Here is a 22,332-nt window from a genome sequence, read left to right as displayed (position 1 = left end):
TGATTTAGCCGTTTTAATTCTGTTGTTCAAGAGTTTGGCATGCTTCGCAGTACAGCAGACCATTCAGTTTTCTATCATCATAACTCCTTGAGGCAGTGTATTTATCTGGTTGTTTATGTGGACGACATCGTCATTACAGGCAGTGATCAGGATGGTATTCAGAAACTAAAGGAACATCTTTTTACCCACTTTCAGACCAAAGACTTGGGGAAACTCAAGTATTTCTTGGGAATTGAGATAGCTCAATCCAGTTCTGGTGTGGTCCTTTCCCAAAGGAAGTATGCTTCAGACATCCTGGAAGAAACCGGCATGTTAGACTGTAAACCGGTAGACACACCTATGGATCCGAATGTCAAACTTGTACCAGGACAGGGGGAGCCTTTAGGAGACCCCGGGAGATATCGACGGCTCGTAGGTAAATTGAACTATCTCACCATTACTCGTCCAGACATTTCTTTTCTTGTGAGTGTTCTTAGTCAATTCCTACAATCACCATGTGATAGCCATTGGGATGTCGTAATCCGCATTCTTCGATATATCAAAAGTACACCAGGCCACGGTGTATTGTAGGAGAACAGAGGTCATACTCAGGTTGTTGGTTACACAGATGCAGATTGGGCTGGCTCACCCACAGATAGACGTTCCACTTCAGGGTACTGTGTTTTTATTGGAGGTAATCTAATATCTTGGAAGAGTAAGAAACAAGATGTAGTGGCCAGATCTAGCACTGAAGCCGAGTATCGAGCTATGACTTTGGCAACATGTGAACTCATATGGTTGAGACATCTTCTTCGGGAGTTGAGATTTGGAAAGGATGAACAGATGAAACTCATCTGTGATAACCAGGCCGCATTACATATTGCATCCAATCCAATCTTTCATGAAAGGACCAAGCATATTGAAGGTTACTGTCATTTCATTAGAGAGAAGATCGCATCAGGATGTGTTGCTACAAGTTTTGTTAATTCAAATGATCAACTAGCAGACATCTTCACTAAATCTCTCAGAGGTCCTAGGATTAAATATATTTGTAACAAGCTTGGTGCATATGACGTATATGCTCCAGCTTGAGGGGGAGTGTTGAATATAATGTATTTATAGTATATTATCTTTCCTTGTTAATATAGGTCACATGTATGGTAGTTAGGACTCCTAGCCTTGTATATATATATCTCTCAATTGTAAGTAGAGATTACATGAATGAGAATTAAGGTTTTTCTTCTTTCTCTCTCTCTCTCTCAACAACTTCAATGGAATATTAGAAGCCCCAATTTCCCTTTGGAAGGAAATGAATGAGCAGAAACCAAGCTCAAAGGACAATAAGACCACGGAGATTACGACTTCTTTTCTACCCTCAACAAGGTCTATCATTGCACCCTTTCCAAACAACAGCAGGAAAGAAACTGCAACTTATTTCTAAAGTGCTAAACAGTTTGTGATATCAGAATGCACTGAACATCTGGGACCACATTGTTTTAGTTTCTAAGCACTTAATATAGCTACATCCCTAGACTTGAACTATGTGCATGTATTTTTTTTCTTCTCTGATATAATGCACTGAACAGTTGGTGGCACATTGTTTTAGTTTTTAACCACTCAATATAACTACATCTCTAGGCTTGGAGTATGTAAATGTATTTTTTACTTCTCTACGGAAATTCACACTAATATATAAGCAACAAAACTGGGGTTTTTTTAAAAAAAATTTATTTGTTTGGATAGCCAAATGAAAAGATACTAAATGCCTAACAAAAGGGTTTCAACCCGGGTACACAACATGCAAACAAGGAATGCCCGATACCCATATAAGGAGAAAAAAAATTCAAATGACTCCTCAAAACAGAGATCAAACCGACCATAACCTATCAGGAAAATATATAACAGTGCGAACTCTTGTCCTTGAAAGATGCATCAGACAGAAAAAATTTCAATCATTTCGACAGTGATTTCTAAAAGCAATCATTCAGTTGCTGAATCCATCTCTACTCCAAAAACCCATCAATCATGCTGCTTCCACAAACACTAGATACTCATAGGGTCCACCTTCCATGCTTCCTACTAAGAGAACCATCTCTACTCAACAAAGTCACCTTCACCGAGATTGGAAGAACCCATGAAATACCTGGATTACTTATTTCAATACAAACACTGGATATAGTACACACTGATAAATATAAAGGCTATATTTAACACCATATATGCAAGAATCTTGCTTATTTTCCAGGAGACCCAACTTCGTGTACTTAATTGACAATCCAAACAACAAACAGGTTGAGACTTGAGACTATGTAAGTCATAAACAAAAACAGACAGGGGTTCCCAGAAATAATTGCATATTTTCTTCACATCTTTAACGGATGTGTGCTTTCTACAGGATACAGACTGGAAGAAACTTCCCATTATATGAATATTGAATATCGAATATCAAAAAAACTTTTGTTGACAACATACCTGCTGCATAACTCATTTTTTTATGAAGCAAGCATCTGATTGTCATCATACACTAAATTATCAGGCAAACAACTAAAAACAAATAGGACTTCATAACTCACCGTAATTGTTAGAGGACCGCTCAAGCATGAATCTGCAGTCAACTAGCACTGCATAGATAATTATTATTGCACCTTCATCATATAAAGCAGCTGCAACAGCCTTCATTAATTAAACAATGATTAGTGAGGTGAAAATCAACTCCTATTATACAGATGAAAAGCTAAAAATGGTTTACTTCATACCGAGTTCTCTGAAATGAATGCCAAAATTCGAAATGCTGTTGTTAACTGTGCCACAGAAGAGTCCCGAAGGGTAACACCATCAAAAGATTTTTCAGAAATGAGTTTTCCAAGATTCTCTATAACATTAGTATCAGAACCACTGGAAGAATCTCCAACAGCGTTCTCAACATCCATCGAATCAGATCCTAGAATGCTTGTTGAAGTTAAGTGTGCATCTCCTCCAGAAGCTAAGACAGCAGCATATCGTAGAAGACCAGTTACCCCATTTTTATGAAAAACTACACCAGCATCTATCCACTCCAATAGCCGTGTCGGAGCATCTTTTCTATTGGATCCAGGGGACGAGGAATGTAAAGCTTTATGAAGCTCCATAGCATGCCCAATCCAAGAAGCCAAAGAAGATGCAGTTGAATCAGTAACAAGAACTTCAAATATCTCAGAAGCTGAATGAAAGATTGCAAGATTTAGCGGTGAAGTGCCTGAATATCCAGAATTTAATTCAAGTAAGTGCAGGTTTAACATACATGTTAACAAGCAAAAATTTCAAAAGTTTCAAAGAAAACTATAGAATTATCACCAGTGGTGGTAACCGGCTCCAATTCCTTGACAGAATGTAATGCTTCCATCAAAACAAGCACAGCCTGCATAAAGAATTAAATAAATTAATAAAAAATCAAAAATAAAATTTATTACAAAAATGATTTAAACATGTAGTTATAAACAATTAGGGTGGTAATAAGGGGGCATTGGAGTCTAATATTCATCAGGAGGCTTCTTGATTGAGAGTTGAACATAGTGGAAGATTGTATGGAGTGCCCGTCCATGAAAAATTTCTTTTCTGTTCTTTTTGTGCTTTTTCTTTTTCTGCTTCTTGGCTGCAGCATGAGGAACTCTAACTCCTTCCAGTAGTTCTTTGACTGGACTCAAGTGTGGGAAAAGGTCACAATCATCGATACCAACTAATGAGACATGGGAGGGCTCTCATGTATCAGTGCATGTGTCCCAGGAACAAGGAAATGGCAAACAAGCTTTTGATCAACTGTTCTGTTGCAAAGGGTCTACAGCCTCTTCATTATTTTGGGGAGGTTTGGGTATGTTAAGATTATAAACAGGGATTTAGCTAGTTCGCATGGCAGGTCTGTGAGGAGAAGAAGGATGATATGGAGGCTGTGCTTGGTGTGGTGTATATGGAGGGAGTGGAACCACAAGAACTTCTAACAAAATGAACTTCCAGATCTAAAACTAAAAGAACGGTTTCTCAGGTTCTTCTATTTATGGTTGGCAGCCATTTGGGAAGAGAAGAGTAGCCTTTTGTAGATTTATTAACAGGCTGTAGGGAGGTCATGAAGTGATGCAGTCATTAACAAAGAATGTATAGCAAGTTTTAAGAGTCAAAAGTTTGCATGGAAAAAGTTCATTATTAAATTAGAAGTCAAAAGGTCAGCCTTTTTTTGTTTTACTAGAACTATAGCAAATGAATATATAAAAGCTACTAATTGTACCCTGGAAACCATCAGAAAGTAGTTAAGGGCTATCATCATAAAAGGGAAGAACCTACTTATTGTAAAGATTTTTTTATGATTTTTCCCAAATAAATATACTAATTGCTTGTCTAGAAGTTTCTGGTGGCAGTTTATGCAAAGGGTTTTCTCTAGATTTCTCCTTAAGAAATCTTGGTTCGGACGGTGTTTGGAGCAACTTGGTTGTAGTCTACCTGGATAGTAGCTATAATAGTTTTTCAACTTTTATTAATTCGTATCAGAGCCTTTGATCCAGATTCATGATTGTTCTGAATCAATGGCTAGGTCTGGGAAGTATTTGAATGCTACATCTTCACAATCAGCAGGAAACAGTAAAGAGTTTGCAAACTTGCAACAACAGCTTAAGCAACTATGCGCTAGGTTGGAGCAATCTGGTATTTTTGGTGCTCCGAATTCCACCATTGGAGGCCAAACAAGGCAGAATATTCAAACTTACCAGTGGAGGAATTTTGAGAAATCAACTTGCTATTGAGGAGTTCCAACAAACTGTAGGGGACTTTTCGGAGGAAGAAGGTGGAGTTTTACCCCTGGAGAGGCAACCAACATTTCATTGTACTACAGATCATGATTAGAATCTAAATATTAAGGTAGACATTCCACGATTTATTGGAGAGGAGCAACCAGAGAACTTTTTTTTTTTTTGATAAGTGAGCACAAATTGTATTAAAGGGCAAACCGCCACAAAGCATACAGGGAGTATACAACGCAGCCACACCCAAAAAACAAAATAAACAAACAGCCTCACCGGCCCTTAAGTAGCCGCTAGCCACTCCAAAAAGACTAAAAACAAAGAGGACTCCTCTCCCATGTACACTCTAACCCAACTCCACAAGTTACAAACAAAATAATTTTTGAGTTTCTGTATGTCCAAAGAACCCCCCCTAAAGGCTAATCTATTTCTTTCCTTCCATACCGTCCAAAAAATACACAACGGGATGGAATACCAGATTTTTTTCCTCTTTCTCCCCACAAAAGAGCTCCTCCAACTAAGTAACACCTCTATGACTGTCTCTGGGAACACCCAATGAACCCCAAACAAAGCAAGGACAATTTCCCAGAGGACCCTAGCCACTGTACAGTGTAAAAAAATGTGATTTACATTTTCCTCTTCACAACCACACAAAAAACAGCAATTAGGAAACTGCCACCCTCGTTTTTTAAGCCTATCCAATGTGAGGATCTTCCCCCACGTAGCTTCCCAAGCAAAAAAGGCAGCTTTAGTTGGGACCTTGTCCACCCAAATGCATCTAACCGGGAAGGTGAGGGTATTGGGAGCAGCCAGCAGGTTGTAAGCATGTCTGACTCCAAAGGTGCCTTGACCCCCACCTCTCCAAACCACCGAGTCCTCTTCTTGGAAGATCTTGAAGTCCCTTAGCATGTTAAACAAAGCTCCTATTAAATCCAGCTCCCAATCATTAGAATCTCTAGCAAATCTGAGATTCCAACCCCCTTGACCGAGGCTAGAGTCCCACACCTCATTAATCGTTGCATTCCTATGCACCGCCAAGGCAAATAACTGAGGAAAAATTCTGGACAGCGCCTCATTACCGCACCAGTGATCAGATTAGCAGGAAAGGGCTTACCCACAATTCAACAGACCAGATGACCCAAGATAGAGCTAAATGGAAAAACAGGATTTGAATATGTAAATGTTCTTGTATGATTGACAATTAAAAGCTTACAAGTTTTATTTGTTATGGATTTATGATGACATAACATAATAAATGTCAAAACTAAAAATTATTTCAGCATGCAGCAGTAGATATGGCTTGTGATAGAATCACAAATACCTCCGGAAAGTGTCCTAAAGCCAACAAAGCTTGGCGCCCAGAATCTGACCTGCAGATCATGGTACAACTGCCAGTTAAAAACCTTCATGTTGGTTTGGGTCTAAAAGTAACCAAATAAATTAACAAGTTTCACCTAGAAAGACCGCACAACTCCCATAACACCCACAAAAATTCCTCTGATTGTGGAGTTGAAGAAAGCAAACGGTCTACAGCATTAACCTGCATCAGAGCATGAGAAAATTGATAAAGTTAGCCAAAAACCTGCAACAAATCACAGTAAAAGAGGGGCAGAGATCAAACAGAATCAAGGAAAAAGACATAATATAGACCCCAAAAGGAAACTAACCACTCTCAAATGCATCTCAACAACCAAGCCAACTTCCCGTGGGCGACAAAAGAAACCCTTGGAAATTAAAATAGATGCATATCGAAGAGGAGCACAGTCTTCCTTATGAAAGTCATCGACACCTCTTAAGGCAAGAATCACCGTTGCAGAAAGTTCAGGGTGAAGCAGTAGGAAGATTAACCCTGAAAAAAAGAGCATCACACATTAACCACAAGAACGTCTGATAAAGAGTATATCACATGAAGCATTAACAAAACCTGAGCGACAAAAAAGAAGAGACAGAATGATGGCCTCAATAGATGATGTAATGTCCACAAATATGTCCATAGCATGTCCCACTTCTGAACGCAAGATAGAAGATGACAACAGTGCAGCTGATAAAGGAAGAAATCCTCTCTCCTGGTTGCAAGCACATTTCAAAATATTAAACTGCTAAGAATTCTTCCAAAGCACATTTCAAAATATTCAATATAGATTTTAAATAACAAAGACCCCCATTCATACACTCCAAATATCACAACCATCCTAATAATTAAATTTCTATCAAAATATATTTTTTTTGCATATACTGCTTTTCATAATCCACTTCCATGAGGTTGGGTTTAAAATTACATTGATGGATCATATTGAAGAAATAAGATAAGCGACACAAATAAAAATAATCATATAAACTCAAGGGATCATTAACATACAGATTTAATCCTTTTCTAAATAGATAAGAATAGAAAGTGGAGCAAGTGCAAAATATTCAGATGGCACACACATCATGCTGGAAGCAACAAAATGAATTTCTTGGAATCCCATCATATATTTTACTTATTAAATGGCTAAAAATCTCCCAATTTTGAGCAATATCTTTAAGTAACCCACTTTTATGTTCATATTACACTAACCCATTCTCTGTCCCCAACCATATATTTCTAAATAACCCATCTCTGAATTTGAACCTTTTTCCAATAGGAAAACAAGAAGAAACCCATCTCTGAATTTGAACATTTTTCCAATAGGAAAAAAAGAAGTTAGACATGCAAAGGAGAACTCCACAGGTTAATATCTCATCATTTCAAAGTCATTATGTACCTATTTACTCAATTCAATACAACAAGTTTCATCACGTTAGATTGGAGACAGACACAAACCCTATTCTACCCTACCAATTTACATTAGGCTATAGCCTTGTACCTACAATAAGTGTTCACTGAAGGACCTTTGAGAAATACCATGGCTTATTCTATCAAAGATGAGTGGAGCAAATAACAAATAAATTACACATGATCTATACATGTAGCATGAGAACAGTTGTTGATACAACTGAATTTCAGATTACAACAGCATCCATCAACAGTCAGCAATAAGCTCCTATGCTTTTGCAAGCTTTCTAAATAAAATGATAGGTCATAACCTGAAAGAGGTCACGTGAGTATGTTGTTTGCTAACAAACTAGTTTTAATCAAGTGAACTGTAAGTTTAGGGAATTGCAAAATTAAGATACAAAGAAATGCTTTAGTATTGAGGGTAATATAAGGTGCTAAATCAAGATACATGCAATGCAATATCATAGAGTCAGAGTAGAAATGAGAGAACATGTTGTAAAATTGGGAATAAAAAGGGAAAGGTGGCGACTGACAGCAAATAAATACCAAATAGTGCCCATTTTCATAAACCTAGATCAAACATAGTAAGTGAGAAGGATGCTACCTAAAACACTAGAGTAGGATGGAAGAAGGAATTTCCAAAGGGTCCCACAAACAATACAATGTCAAATTGAAGAGAATTGAAGGGAAAAGAATCTGTGATACCACCATAAGACCAGTTTGTTTATAGTAATTGTTAGGAAGTCAAAAAATAGCATTACTATATTTTTTCTTTTATTTTTTTATAGGTAAAAAAGGATGATACATTGAAGGCATCTAACAAAAAGGGGAGCAACCCATGTAGACACAATTTATAGAAGTAGTGCACCTGCACATAAAACAAAACAACTATCAAGCTAACTAATCCTCATACTATCAATAAAGTCTAACAATGAGAAAGGAGGAGAGCCCAAATCCTAGTCCAACTCCAACCATATAAACAAAGTCTTAATAACTACATTATTCATCACCCAGCTTGACTGTTCCTTGATTTCAAAGATTCTCCTATTACACTTTACCAGCCTTCACATTACCTTTCACTTGGTTTCAGCAGAATCACCATGTCATCTTATGAGAAAGCCTCTAACTGAAATGGAAGAACCAATTAAACACAGAACAAGGAGAACACCTAAGAGAATAAGCTAAAAGTCCATTTGAAGTGGATAAGGATTTTTATTTTTTATTTTTTTTTTAGGTAAGTTAGGGATTGTATTAAAGAGAAAAAGAGTACGCCAGGGGTATACAATGAGCTAGAAAAACAAAAACAAAAATTAAAACAAGGGGGAAAACAAAAAACAGCTCCCACCCTCAGGAAGGACTCAACCAATCTATACAATCAATTAAGGACAAAGAATTCCCATGAATATACACCCGAATCCACAAAGCAATATTTTTTTTTTGTATATAGATAAAGAAAAATCTCATATAAAAAGAGATGCCAAAAAAGCGACTCAAGGTGTACAATACCTATACACTCACCGCCAAAAAGGCCAAAATAGAAAAAAATACCCAGCTGGCTCAGCAAACAACCTTAGTTAGAGCCAAACCAATCAATAAAATTAACTATAGTTAGAGGGCAGTCAACTATAAACAACTTAACCTCTGACCAAATAGAAAGAACAAAAGAGTATTTAAGTCTTTGGATTGACAACACATCATCCTTGATGGCCACTCTATTTCTCACCTTCCAAACCGTCCAAAAAATGTAGAGAGGAGCAGCTCTCCACACCTTCTAGCGCTTTTTGCTCACAAAAGAACCATGTCAGCTAAGGAGAGTCTCTCTAACTGAAGAAGGCAGTACCCATGACACCCCAAACAAAGTAAAGAGTAAATCTCATAAGACCCTTGTGTTTTAACAATGCAGAAGAAGACGGTCTATGGTCTCTTCTTTCTCAAGACACATAAAACATCTATTTGCCAAGGTCCATCCTCTTTTCTGAACAAGATCCAAGGTTAAGGCTTTGCCCCACGTAGCTTCCCACGCAAAGAAACTAATCTTGGGCTGCACCCACACATTCCAAATGCAGCTAGAAGAAAACAAAGAAGGGCAGCCCGCTTCTAAAGCAAGGTAGAGAGACTTGACCGAAAACTTTCCACTCTTTATTTCAGTCCAAAACACCATATCTTCCACATCTCCAAGCACTCTCTTCCCATGAAGCCACTCCAAGAATCGTTCCGCCTCCCAATCATTGAAGGCTCTTGAAAAATAGGGATTTCAACCCCCCTCAGTCACGGGGCCCCAAAAATCCGCCACCCACGCTTCCTTATCAACAAACAAAGCAAACAAGAAAGGAAATGACACACACAAAGGGGAATCCCCGCACCATCTATCCCTCCAAAAACTCACCCACCACCCATTACTTACAAGGAATAAAATCCTAACTCCCACCAAATCCCAGTCCATCCTTATACCTTTCCAAAGCCCCCACGCCATGCGCCTCTCTCACTTCCTGAGAGCACCAATCCCCTCTATCTTCCCCATACTTCCCTCTAATCACTTGATTCCACAAGGCCTCTCTCTCATTTGTGAAACGCCAATTCCATTTACAAAGAAGAGACTCATTGAAAATGAATAGACATTTGACCCCCAAACCCCCTTTCTTCTTACTTAAGCACACCAACTCCCATCTTACTAAATGAGGCTTTCGCTCCAAGTTACCGCCACCCCAAAGGAAATCCCTTTGAATTTGCTCTAGTCTCTGTCTAACTGAGCTTGGCAAGCACAACAAGGACATAAAATAAATAGGTAAATTCGACAAAGTGCTTCAAATTAAAGTCGCCCTCCCTCCCTTGGATTCTCTTCCACATGGCCAACCTTCTATGGAAATGCTCTTCCACTCCATCCCATACAGTCACTGACTTGAACAAAGCACCCAAAGGAAGGCCCAAATAAGTGGACGGAAGACTACCCACTCTACAACCAAAGTCCAAAGCAAGATCATCAATATTCTCTACCCTCCCTATTGAAATGAGTTCACTCTTTTCCAAGTTTATTCTCAACCCCGACACGGCCTCAAACCACATAAGTAACCAACTAAGGTAGGTCAGATGGTCTCGAGAAGCTTGGCAGAACACAAGGTATCATCAGCAAACAACAAATGAGAAATTTGAACCCCTTTTTCACTCCTACCCTTCACCCTACAACCCAACATAAACCTCCATCCACAACCCTTTTAAGAAAAGAGCTAAAAACCTCCATGGCAATCACAAATAAATAAGGTGAAAGTGGATCACCTTGCCTCAATCCCCTTGAGCTTTGAAAGAAACCCATAGAGGTGCCATTAACCAACACAGAGAAGCTTGCAGTGGATATGCACCATTTGATCCACGCAATCTATTTCTCCCCAAAACCCATTTTCTGCATAACTGTGAGAAGAAAATACCAATCCACATTGTCGTATGCCTTCTCTATGTCAAGTTTGCACAAAATACCATTCTCATTATTCTTCAGGACCGAATTAATGGCTTCATTAGCTATCAACACTGCATCTAGGATTTGTTTACCCTCCACAAAAGCCCCTTGAGCCTTAGAGACCACCTTTCCAACCACCTTTTTTAGCCTATTGGCTAAAACCTTGGCCAGCCACTTGTACAAACTTCCCAACAAACTTATAGGCCTAAAATCCCTAAAATCTTCAGCCCCCGCTTTTTTTAGGATTAAGACCAAAAAAGTTGCATTTAGACTTTTAACAAATTTACCGTGTTCATAGAAATCCCTGAAGAAACTCATCACATCATCCTTCACAAAGTCCCAAGCAAACTGCTAGAAAGCCATAGAGAAGCCATCAAGCCTCGGAGCTTTATCCCCATTACATCCTAGCAGCGCACCAAACACCCCCTCTTCCGTGAATGGCACCTCCAAAGCACAAGCATCCATATTCTCCAAGGTCTCACACTGCAACCCGGATAAAGGAGGACGCCAGTCCCCCGGGTTAAACAGAAAAGACCTAAAAGCATTGACTATCCCTTCCTTGATTTCATTCTCCTCCAAAAGCCAAACACCATTAATCCTAATTTTGTCCACATTGTTCCTTCTTTTGTGAGCATTGGCCATCTAGTGAAAGAACCTCGTATTTTTGTCACCCTCTTTCAACCACACTTCCCTAGATTTTCGCCTCCAAGTAATCTCTTCTAGTAAAACCCATTTTTTATATTCTTCCCTCGCTTCTTTTCTAGCTTCCAACTCTTCCAAAGACAGTCTGCTAGTCTTCTCCTTAGCATCCCAAAACTCTACCTGATCCAAAGCCAAATCCTTCATGTATTCAACCCTGCCAAAAATATCTTTGTTCCACTCCTTCAATTTAGACTTCAAGACCTTTAGTTTTTCAGCCAAAATAAAACTTGAAGAGCCACTAAAGTTGTCCCCCTCCCACCAAGACTTCAAAAGATCCTTAAAACCCTCCAATTTTAGCCACATATTCTCAAATCTAAAAGGGGAGGGGTCTCTTCTCAAACCCCCTCCGTCTAAAAGAATCGGGAAATGGTCAGACACAGGTCTCGGGAGGACACACTGCCTCAAACCACTAAAACGGCAGTCCCACTCCTCATTAACCAAAAATCGATCTAGCCTTGATAAAGACTGATTGTTTACCCCTCCACTCTAGGTAAAAGGAACCCCAAGCAGCGGCAAGTCCTTTAACTCTAAGTCTTCTATCACTTCTGAGAACCTTCTCATGTCTGAATTCAAACTCCCTCCCTTGTTGTGCTCTTCGGGGCTTAAGATGGCATTAAAGTCCCCAGCAACACACCAAAGCCCATTCCAAAGACCCTTTATGGCACCCAACTCACCCCAGAAACACTCTCTCTCTCTCTCCTCAAGGTCAGACCATAAACCCCTGTAAAAGTCCAAATGAAACCATCCTCACAATTCTTAAAATGGCAAAAATTTGAGAACACTCCCTTTTCTAAGTCGACCAATTCCAACACCCTATTATCCCATAACACCACTATACCACCAGCAACACCCCACTATACCTCTTCTTCTTCATCTTCTTCACTTCTCCACTACACGGCTGAGGCTAGGGCAAAATTTGGGAGGCTTGTCAGGTTGAAAACAACCAAAAAAGGGAGTTGGAAGGGAAAATAAGGCCAAAACAGCATCGTTTTGGCCTGTTTTTTTTTTAAGGAACAGGCTCCAAAACGGCGTCGTTTTGGAGCCTTTTTTTTTTAAAAATAAAAAGGGTCAAAATGATGTCATTTTGGTCCCAAAAAATAAAAAAAGAAATTAGTGTTTCTCTCTACCCTCTACAACCTGTCGCCGAAGAAGAAGAAGATAGGGGATTGAGACGCACCTATGGACCACATTGTGGCTTGCCAGAGGCGAGCGCCTTCGTGAAGGGGCGTCGCCTGCCTTCAGGCAAGGCGCTAAAGGGTGGCGTCGCACAACCCGGAGCCTAGACGCGCCTTTCACAACTATGTCATGGACATAGAGGAATCATCGATGCACACTCTAACCTAGTCCAAAAAATTACACATAAAAGTGCTAGGAAAAGGCCCATCAACATACACACAAAGTATACAAAAGGCACCTAAAGGCTTGCAAGAAAAGAAAGAGAAAAGCATGAACCAAAAAAATCCAAACACAAACACCACCCTAACAACCTAGAAACCAATCTATCCCTAGCAAACTCTCCTGCCCCCATTGCTCACAGCACCAATAAACAACCCTTTTCTAGCTTAAACGCTAATAGAACCAACAACTAAAACACCTTTGATTCCTCATGCAACAAGAGTTGGATCCCCAATGTTTCTCCCCCTTCTCTTAACTAATAGAGGAGAGCTTTTGTAATTAGCCAAACACTCCAATTTCCAGATATCACTCTTAAAAAGGAAGACAAGTTTGGATTCCTTTTCCACCCAAAACACTAACACCACACCCTCTCCTTGCCTTTATCTTCCTCAAGAGGGAGATAATCTCCCATTCAAAATCCAGGACTAGCATTCCTACATAGCTACTAAAATTAACCAACTTACTAAATAGGCCATCAAAAGAGGAAGTCCCTCCCCCACCGACTTCAACTTAGAAGAACCCTATTCTCAATCATGGAATTGTCTACGGAAGCGAGGACTCCATCGACCCTCCTCTCCCACCTGCTCCAACATTTTTGCTATCTAAGAGTCTTTACCACAACTATAGGAAATAACTCCAAGATGGACACTTAGAAGGAATTTTCCCAACACTACCTATCTTTCAAAAATTTTACTCTTTATGCCATTACCATAATGATATAAGATCTACGCCTGAAGTCCTCCCACCCATCTAATAGCCTTCCACAAGCCCACCTCATAGCCCCCCTCACCCCCCTTGAACATTAACTCCCTTCAACCACTCCAAACTTTCTAACTATGACTTGTTTCCAAAAGGTCTCCCCCATTAGCAAATCCCTAATTCTATTTGCCAAGAAAGGTCTTGTTAAGGGTAGGAAGGCTTCTGATACCAAGACCAACACTCTTCGTATCCACATAGACAATGGAACACTTGACTAAATGAAGCTTTTTCTCAAGCACTCCCTCGCCCCAAAGAAAATTCCTTTAGATTGGCTCTTAACCTTCAGCTCATGCTTTTGGAATGACAAAGGGAGATATAAAATAAATTAGCAAGTTTGACAATGTGCTCTTGATCAAAGTGAGTCTTCCTACTTTTTAAAGGTATTGCCTCTTCCACAAGGAGAGCTTCCTTTGGAACTTCTCCTCTATGGATTCCCACACCCTCACAAATTTGTGAGGAGCTCCCAAAGTAAGGCTCAAGTATGTGGAAGTGAAGAATTTCTGAATTCCTTTATTGATTTTTTAGGTACACACCATACACATATATATACATAAATGACTGAATAAGAAAATATCAATCTAGTTTGATTCTCTCCTAAAATTAGGAAACTGAATCATCCTAAATGATCTCTCCTTTTTTATTCCTAAAATATTTTCCTAAATTAAAACCCTAACTTTGAATGCCAAATTTCAACACTCCCCCTCAAGCTGGAGAATATATATCATATAATCCCAGCTTGCAAGTTAAGTCTTCAAAGTTAGGCCTAGGTAAAGCTTTGGTGAGGATGTCTGCGGTTTGGTGCTTGGTAGGAACATAGTTCAATTTAACCGTCTCACTAGTCACCTTCTCTATGATGAAGTGTCTGTCAATCTCAACATGCTTGGTCCTGTCATGATGCACGGGATTCTTTGCTATGCTTATAGCTGCCTGATTATCACACATCATCAGAATTGGAGATGAACTCGTTTATCCCAGTTCACTAAGAACCCTTTTTATCCAAATCCCTTCACAGATTCCCTGTGCAAGAGCTCTGTACTCAGCTTCTGCACTACTTCTGGCTACAATTGATTGCTTCTTACTCCTCCAGGTAACAAGATTTCCCCAGACAAAAGAACAATATCCAGAAGTGGATCGCCTGTCAATGATGTTTCCTGCCCAATCCGCATCTGAGTATACTTCAGTGTCACGGTTCTCTGTCTTTCTGAAAAATAGACCTTTCCCTGGTGTCATTTTTAAATATCTAAGAATCCTGTAGACTGCTTCCATGTGTTCCTCAGTGGGGCTGTGCATGAATTGACTTACAGCACTCACTGCAAAGCCAATATCTGGCCGAGTGTGTGAGAGATAAATCAAGCGCCCGACAAGCCGCTGATATCTCCCCCTGCCTACCGGTGTACTTTCTTTCTCGATACCAAGTTTCTTCTGACTATCCATAGGAGTATCAATTGGTTTGCATCCAAGCATACCGGTCTCCTTAAGAAGATCAAGTATGTATTTTCTTTGAGAGACTACAATTCCCTTCCTTGATCTAGCCACTTCCATACCAAGGAAATATTTCAAATTTCCAAGGTCTTTAACTTCAAACTCTTCTGACAAATACTTCTTCAAATTCTGTAATTCCTCCATATCATTCCCAGATAGAATAATATCATCGACATAGACTATATGGCCATTTTCCCGGCATGAGACTTCTTGACAAATAGAGTATGATCAGCCTGACCTTGTTTGTAGCCCAGCTTCAGGACTGCTTTTGTGAATCTATCAAACCAGGCTCGGGGAGATTGTTTAAGGCCGTACAAGGATTTTTGGAGTTTGCAAACCTGATTCTTTGCCATACTTTCTTCGAAACCAGGTGGTATTTCCACGTAGACTTCCTCTTCTAGGTCACCATTTAGAAACGCATTTTTTATGTCCAATTGTTGCAAGCACCAATCTTGATTGACAGCCAATGAGAGAAGAATCCTAATAGTGTTCAGTTTTGCAACAGGAGCAAAAGTCTCCTGATAGTCTATCCCATAGGATTGTGTAAACCCTCTAGCTACCAAACGAGCCTTGAATCTCTCGACTGATCCATCTGCTTTGTATTTTATGGTGAAAATCCACTTGCACCCCACGGGCCTCTTCCCAACCGGCAAATCTGTGATAGTCCACGTCCCATTCTTCTCAAGTGCATCAATCTCATCTTGTATTGCCTTCTTCCATTCTGAAATTTTGAATGCCTCTTGTATTGTGTTGGGAACCTGAGTATTATCAAGAGAAGTAGCAAATACTCTGTAAGATGGTGATAGCCCTTCATACATAACATAATTCCCAATTGGATGATCTGTACATCTCCTAACACCCTTCCTCAATGCAATCGGCAGAGTAGAATCATCAATGCTGGGAATTAACACCTCTCCAGCCCTATCCTCACCTATGTTCTCTTCAGGAAGACTTGAATTGGAGTCAATATATTGGCCACATGTTGACTGTGATCCGTGCTCTAATTCCTGTCTTTTCCTCCTCCTGATGTAAACTTGTAAGTTCTCATTAGCAAGTTGTGGGGCTATAGGTTGAATAGACATGGGAGACTGGATGGTCACGGGAGAAGGAACATTTGTGTGTTGGGCTGGCTGGACTGATGACGGCATGGGTGTGGACAACTCAGTGGGCGCGAATTGGGAAGGATTTGGTGACTCTAAGTGAAAAGAAGGTACACCCTCAAGAAGAGACTCCCAAACTTGATGTTCATTCATGCTCTCCCCCTAAACATGAGATTTGGGATAGAAGAAGACATGTTCAAAAAAAAAGACGTCCATGGTGGTGTAAAATCTTTTGTTGGTTGGAGAATAGCATTTGTACCCTTTTTGGGTTGGAGAATACCCTAGGAAAATGCACGTATTGGCTCGAGGAGCAAATTTGCTACGATTTTGAGGATACACATGAACGAATGTCGTGCAACCAAATACTTTGAGTGGTAAATCAGAAGAGGCTGCACGGGTGTGAGGAAATTGTTTTAAGAAAAGTTGACGTGGGGATTGAAAGGTAAGCACTCTGGATGGCATACGGTTAATCAAATAGGTAGCTGTGAGAATAGCTTCCCCCCAGAAATAGTTTGGAACATTAGAGGAAAACATAAGGCACCGGGCAACCTCCAAGAGATGTCTATTCTTGCGTTCAGCCACCCCATTTTGTTGTGGGGTGTCAACGCAAGAACTTATGTGGATAATGCCGTGATTTTGAAGATAAGTACTGAGACTACTAGTAAAGTATTCCTTTGCATTATCTGACTTGAGGACTTGAATTTTGGAATTGAATTGATTTTGAACCATAAGATTGAAGGTTTGAAAAATGTGTCCGACCTCTGACTTTTCTTTCATAAGGAAAACCCATGTTACCCATGTATGATCATCAACGAATGTCACAAACCATCGAGTGCCAGAAATATTTTTTATCCGGGAGGGACCCCACACATCACTATGTACTAGAGAGAAAACAGTCGAAGGTTTGTATGGGATTTGAGGATATACTGTTCGAGTATGCTTTGCAAACTGACAAATTTCGCAGTGATAAGATGCTGGATTTTTATTGATAAATAATTTGGGAAACAATTTTGCAAGGTAAACAAAGCTAGGATGACCAAGGCGATAGTGTAGCATTATAATCTCACTATCTTTATTGACCTTAGAATTTGACACAGAATTGAAAGACTCTAACATACTCTAAGACTGTACGCAACTTGCTTGAGAGACTTGGTTTGAGAATTGGCCACATGAGAGGAGGTAGAGCCCGGAACACAGTTCAGCACTGCCAATCATCTTCCCCGATTTCAAGTCCTGAAAAACACACGAGTTTGGATAGAATTTAGTAACACATTGGAGATCACGGGCCAATTTGCTAATGGACAAAAGATTACAATCCAAGTTTGGAACATGGAGGACAGAGTCAAGATATAAGTCTTTAGTAAGTTTTATAGAACCTGTCCCGACAATTTTTGACTTTGAACCATTAGCAATATGGACGGATGAATGACCATTACTTGGCTTGTAATTTTGAAGAATGGCAGCATCTCCTATCATGTGATCAGAAGCACCTGTGTCCACTATCCACGACTTCATTCCTCCTCGATTAGCAGTGAAGGCTACACCGGTACTGCCACTGCCAACTTGGCTTAATAGTTTTTGTAGCATCTCCATCTGCTCTTTGTTGAATGAACTCGGCTCGGGAACAGATGTGCTCTCAGAGTTGGCAGCCATGTGTGCTCTGCCATCTCTGTCAAACCGTGGCTTTGGTTTCCAATCAGCCGGTTTGCCATGAAGCTTCCAACAAGTCTGCTTATAATGGTCTAGTTTCTTACAATAATCACACCAAGGCCTATCCCGTTTCTGACGATCTCCACCACTACTATTAAATGACCGAGCAGCAAGGGCAGAGGCATCCAATGTTGGGGCAGGTTGCTCTTTGGATCCCATCATCACTTTCTTTCTACTTTCTTCACGCCTAACCTCTGAAAAAGCCTCCCTGAGACTTGGCAGGGGTTTAATGCCCATGATTCGGCCCCTAACATGATCAAATTCCCTGTTTAGTCCTAGGAAAAACTTGAACAGTCTCTTTTGTTCCACAATTTTCCTGTATGTTGCTGCATCATCAGAACATTTCCATGAGTGAGTCTCGAATAAGTCAAGGTGCTGTCAATACCTTGTGAGTGTGTTGTAATACTGAGTAACTGTCTGCTCTCCTTGGCGGAAGTCATGTAAGGCTGATTCAACCTGAAAAAGTTCTGAAGTATTTTCAGAACTTGAGTAAGTTTCTTTGGCTGCATCCCATATGTCCTTTGCAGTCCCAAACAGCAAGAAATTTTCACCCATGTCATTGTTCATGGAATTGATAAGCCATGACATGATCATGCTGTTTTCAATCTTCCACTTCCTGAAACCCGGTTCTGTAGTTTCTGGCATGGCTGCTTCTCCAGTGAGGTACTCATCCTTTCCTTTACCGCAAATGAACAGCAACACAGATTGTGACCACTGTAAATAGTTATGGTCATTTAATTTGTGTCCTGTGATGAGAATAGGAGATGAATCACTGCCACCAAGGTTTGGAATTTCATATCTGCCCCCTGATTCTGGTGACGTGACGCTGGATACTTGTGATGATGCCATTCCGTATTTTGTCATGGACCGGAAAGGTAGAAGAACACTTCCCAAGGCACGTGCAGGGATTGGAGTTGAGAAAAAATAGTCGGAGGACGCCGGAAAAACTAATCGGAGGGCCCGCGGAGGCAAAAGAACCCCACAAGAGGCACGTGCAGGGCTCGGATGGCAGAAACAGGTAAGAAGGGTGGCTGGTCGGCTTCAGGCGAGCCTGGAGGAGGAAGCGCGTCGCCGGAAAGTGGCTCACGCTCCCTCACGCACCGGCGCGTGAGATGCAGTGGTCGGCCGGAAAAACGCGCGTGGCCGGCGCATGGATGGTTTTCTGGCTCCGGTGCTTTGGGAAAAATTGGAGATCTCCTCCAGGCGCTCCTTGCGGTGTAGAAAAAACCATCGCCGGAAAGTTCGCCGGAAAGTTCGCCGGAAAATTCGCCGGAAAAGTTGCCGGCGGTGAATGTTTTCTGACGACGATTCGACCGACCGGAAAGCGTTTTCTCCCTTGGCTCTGAGAATAGGGACTGATGACCGGAATGAGAGATGGCCAGAGAGAGAGATGGTCGAATTGAGAGATGCCCAGAGAGATTTGGCCGGAATGAATGATGGCCTGAATAAGAGGTGGCCAGAAGGGAATAGGGTTTCAGAAAACTGGCTCTGATACCATGAAGAATTTCTGAATTCCTTTATTGATTTTTTAGGTACACACCATACACATATATATACACAAATAACTGAATAAGAAAATATTAATCTAGCTTGATTCTCTCCTAAAATTAGGAAACCGAATCATCCTAAATGATCTCTCCTTTTTTATTCCTAAAATACTTTCCTAAATTAAAACCCTAACTTTGAATGCCAAATTTCAACAGGAAGATAAATTTCCTATCTTGCATCCCAACACCGAAGCTAGATCCTCCACATTTGTGACATCCCCAATTGGAATAAGCTCACTTTTCTCCATGTTTATTTTCAAGCCAAACATTGCCTTGAACCACATGAAGCCACAACTAAGGTGCTCCAAATGCACTCCATAAGCAACATAAAAGACAAAGGTGTCATCGATGAACAAATGGAACACTTTCATCCCCTCCTCTCCTCTTCCTCCTACTTGGAAGCTCGAGACAAAGCCACCTTCTTTGGCACTCCTCAAAATCTAGTTGAGAGCCTCCATTCCCAAATGAAAAGATATAGGGAAAGAGGGTCTCCCTACCTCAAACCCTTGAGCTCTCATAGAAATGCACCATTTGATCCATCATACCCACTTGTGACGGAAGGCCAAAATACCATTTCCTTTATATTTGCTTCCTCAAACAGTCAACCCCCATTCAGTCTTTAACTTTGGACAAGAAATTTCGTCTTCTCCAACATGGGTCATTTGTGTAAGAATTTGGTGTTTTTACCCCCCTCTTTTTAACCAAAGTTCACCTGATTACTACCTCCACATAGATTCTTCTAATAGGGCCCACTTGCTAAACTCAATCATCACTAAACTTCTAGCCTCAAAATCTTCAGAAGAAAGGGTTACTTCTCTTTACTTTAAGTCCCAAAAGCTGACATGGCATAGGGACTCCAATTTTTTTTTATAAGTAAAACTTTAAGTCACATATTTTCAAATCTAAAAGGAGACATGCCCCTCCTCATCCCACCACCATCTAGAACTATGGGGGAGTGATCTAAGCCCGATTTAGGTAAAACACTTCGAGTTAATCTAGAAAAATGATCCTCCCAAGCATTTGACAGTAGGAAGCAATCAAGCCTTGAAGAAAACCGAAACTTCTGACCACCACTTTATATGAATAACCCTTCAGCTAGTCAAAGTTCCTTCAAACTCAAGGCCTCTATGATCTCTTAAAAGCCCCTCATGTCAATGGACAATCTAGGGGCAATTTCCCCTTTTCCTGAGAAACCTAATTCACATTAAAATTCCCTGTTAAGCACCATCCCAAAGACCTCTAATGGCTCCCAACTCTACCAATTTTAATTCCCTCTTGATCATATTAATATATATATATATATATATATATATATATGAATAGTCTTTAATTAAATAAATTATTATACCATATAAAAATCAATTCTTAATATTCTCATTTAAAAAAAAAAAGCAACTTAAAAAAAAAAAAAGCAATTTCATTTTTCTATTGTAATCAATTTGAAGTAAATATTTATAGTAATAGTTTTTTATTTTATATTTTAGAATAAATAGTATCAAATATAAATTTCAACAAATATTACACATCGACAACGAAAGAGTATCAACTAACATTCAATATGATGCCCTCATTAATGTTACAACAATATTATTCTTTAAATGATCTGTTATAATATAGGAGATTCAACAACAAATTTCAGATATTAAAAAAAATTGATCCAAAAAATTAAATTATTTGGAAAATAATAAATAATATAATTTAAAGTAATATTATTCTATAAAATAAAATTTAATCAAATATTAATGTGTATATAATAATTTCATACATCAAAAATATTTACAATTTACTATATAATTCAATATAAAACATTAATAACATAATATAATATGTACATTATTAAATAAAATAAATTATTAATTAGTAACCAATATTCATCATAAGTCCAAAGTTGGTATCTCAAATTATTTTACAGCATATTGAATAAATTAAAATATATTAAAGTAGATATCCTTATTCTCCGAAAATTATTTTTGAAAAATTACTTTTCTTTTTTACCGGCAACAATGAAATTCATCAAAAATGCAAAAACACAACAAAGAACACCAGAAGCATACAAAGAGCCAAAGAAAACAACAAGAAAAGAGCCAAGGAGCAACCTACGTGGAATTAGAGAAAATACCTCCCTCCCTTGATAAGTACCCAACCACTCAACAAAATCAATAAGAAACATTGAACCATCTCCTATGTACAGAAAAAAGAACATTGAACATTTTTGAAATATTACATCTTACCTACTTATCAAAATAGCTATCAAAGTGGGTGAAACTACCTAAGAACATTAATGAAAAAAAAAATTATAAGAAAAGTGATTTTAAGGGGTTTAGAATCAAAAACCAAGGGGAGCTAAAGATTTGTTGTGGATTGGCTTAAGGGTTGTTGGGGAGAAAAAAAGCACCCGAAACACAAAAGAACAAGAGAGAGATGCAAGATCTTCCGAAATCCAACACTTCAATTGAGCATTAAGGTTAGTGTTTCTAGTGCATTAGGTTAAGGGTATGTTGTAGAGAAGGAGACCCTTGAAGAAACAGGAAACAGGAGTTTGGGAGGGAGGGAGGGAGAGAGAGAGAGAGAGAGAGAGAGAAAGAGAAGAGGGGGGGATAGAAAGTACCTAGGCAACCTAGAATTTCCAAGGGGGGGAAAAAGTCTTCCTTGAGTACCTATAACAATTATAATTACACAA

The 22,332-nt window shown here is 39.5% G+C and overlaps 1 protein-coding gene across 1 annotated transcript in view; it reads right to left on the bottom strand.

The window, feature by feature from the left end:
• LOC100246722 (protein virilizer homolog) overlaps nt 1–22,332 on the bottom strand; it is a 71,569-nt gene that overhangs the window by 30,401 nt on the left and 18,836 nt on the right. Inside the window, exons 8-14 of the mRNA XM_010654711.3 lie at nt 6,670–6,811; nt 6,413–6,594; nt 6,200–6,285; nt 6,067–6,115; nt 3,313–3,376; nt 2,736–3,214; nt 2,553–2,652 (exon numbers count right to left, since the gene is read on the bottom strand). Of these exons, the coding sequence (XP_010653013.1) occupies nt 2,553–2,652; nt 2,736–3,214; nt 3,313–3,376; nt 6,067–6,115; nt 6,200–6,285; nt 6,413–6,594; nt 6,670–6,811 (1,102 nt within the window). The remainder of the gene's footprint in view (nt 1–2,552; nt 2,653–2,735; nt 3,215–3,312; nt 3,377–6,066; nt 6,116–6,199; nt 6,286–6,412; nt 6,595–6,669; nt 6,812–22,332) is intronic.

This window comes from Vitis vinifera, chromosome 1, assembly GCF_030704535.1.
Source record: "Vitis vinifera cultivar Pinot Noir 40024 chromosome 1, ASM3070453v1".
Taxonomy (NCBI): domain Eukaryota; kingdom Viridiplantae; phylum Streptophyta; class Magnoliopsida; order Vitales; family Vitaceae; genus Vitis; species Vitis vinifera.
This window is presented reverse-complemented; position numbering and strand designations above follow the sequence as displayed.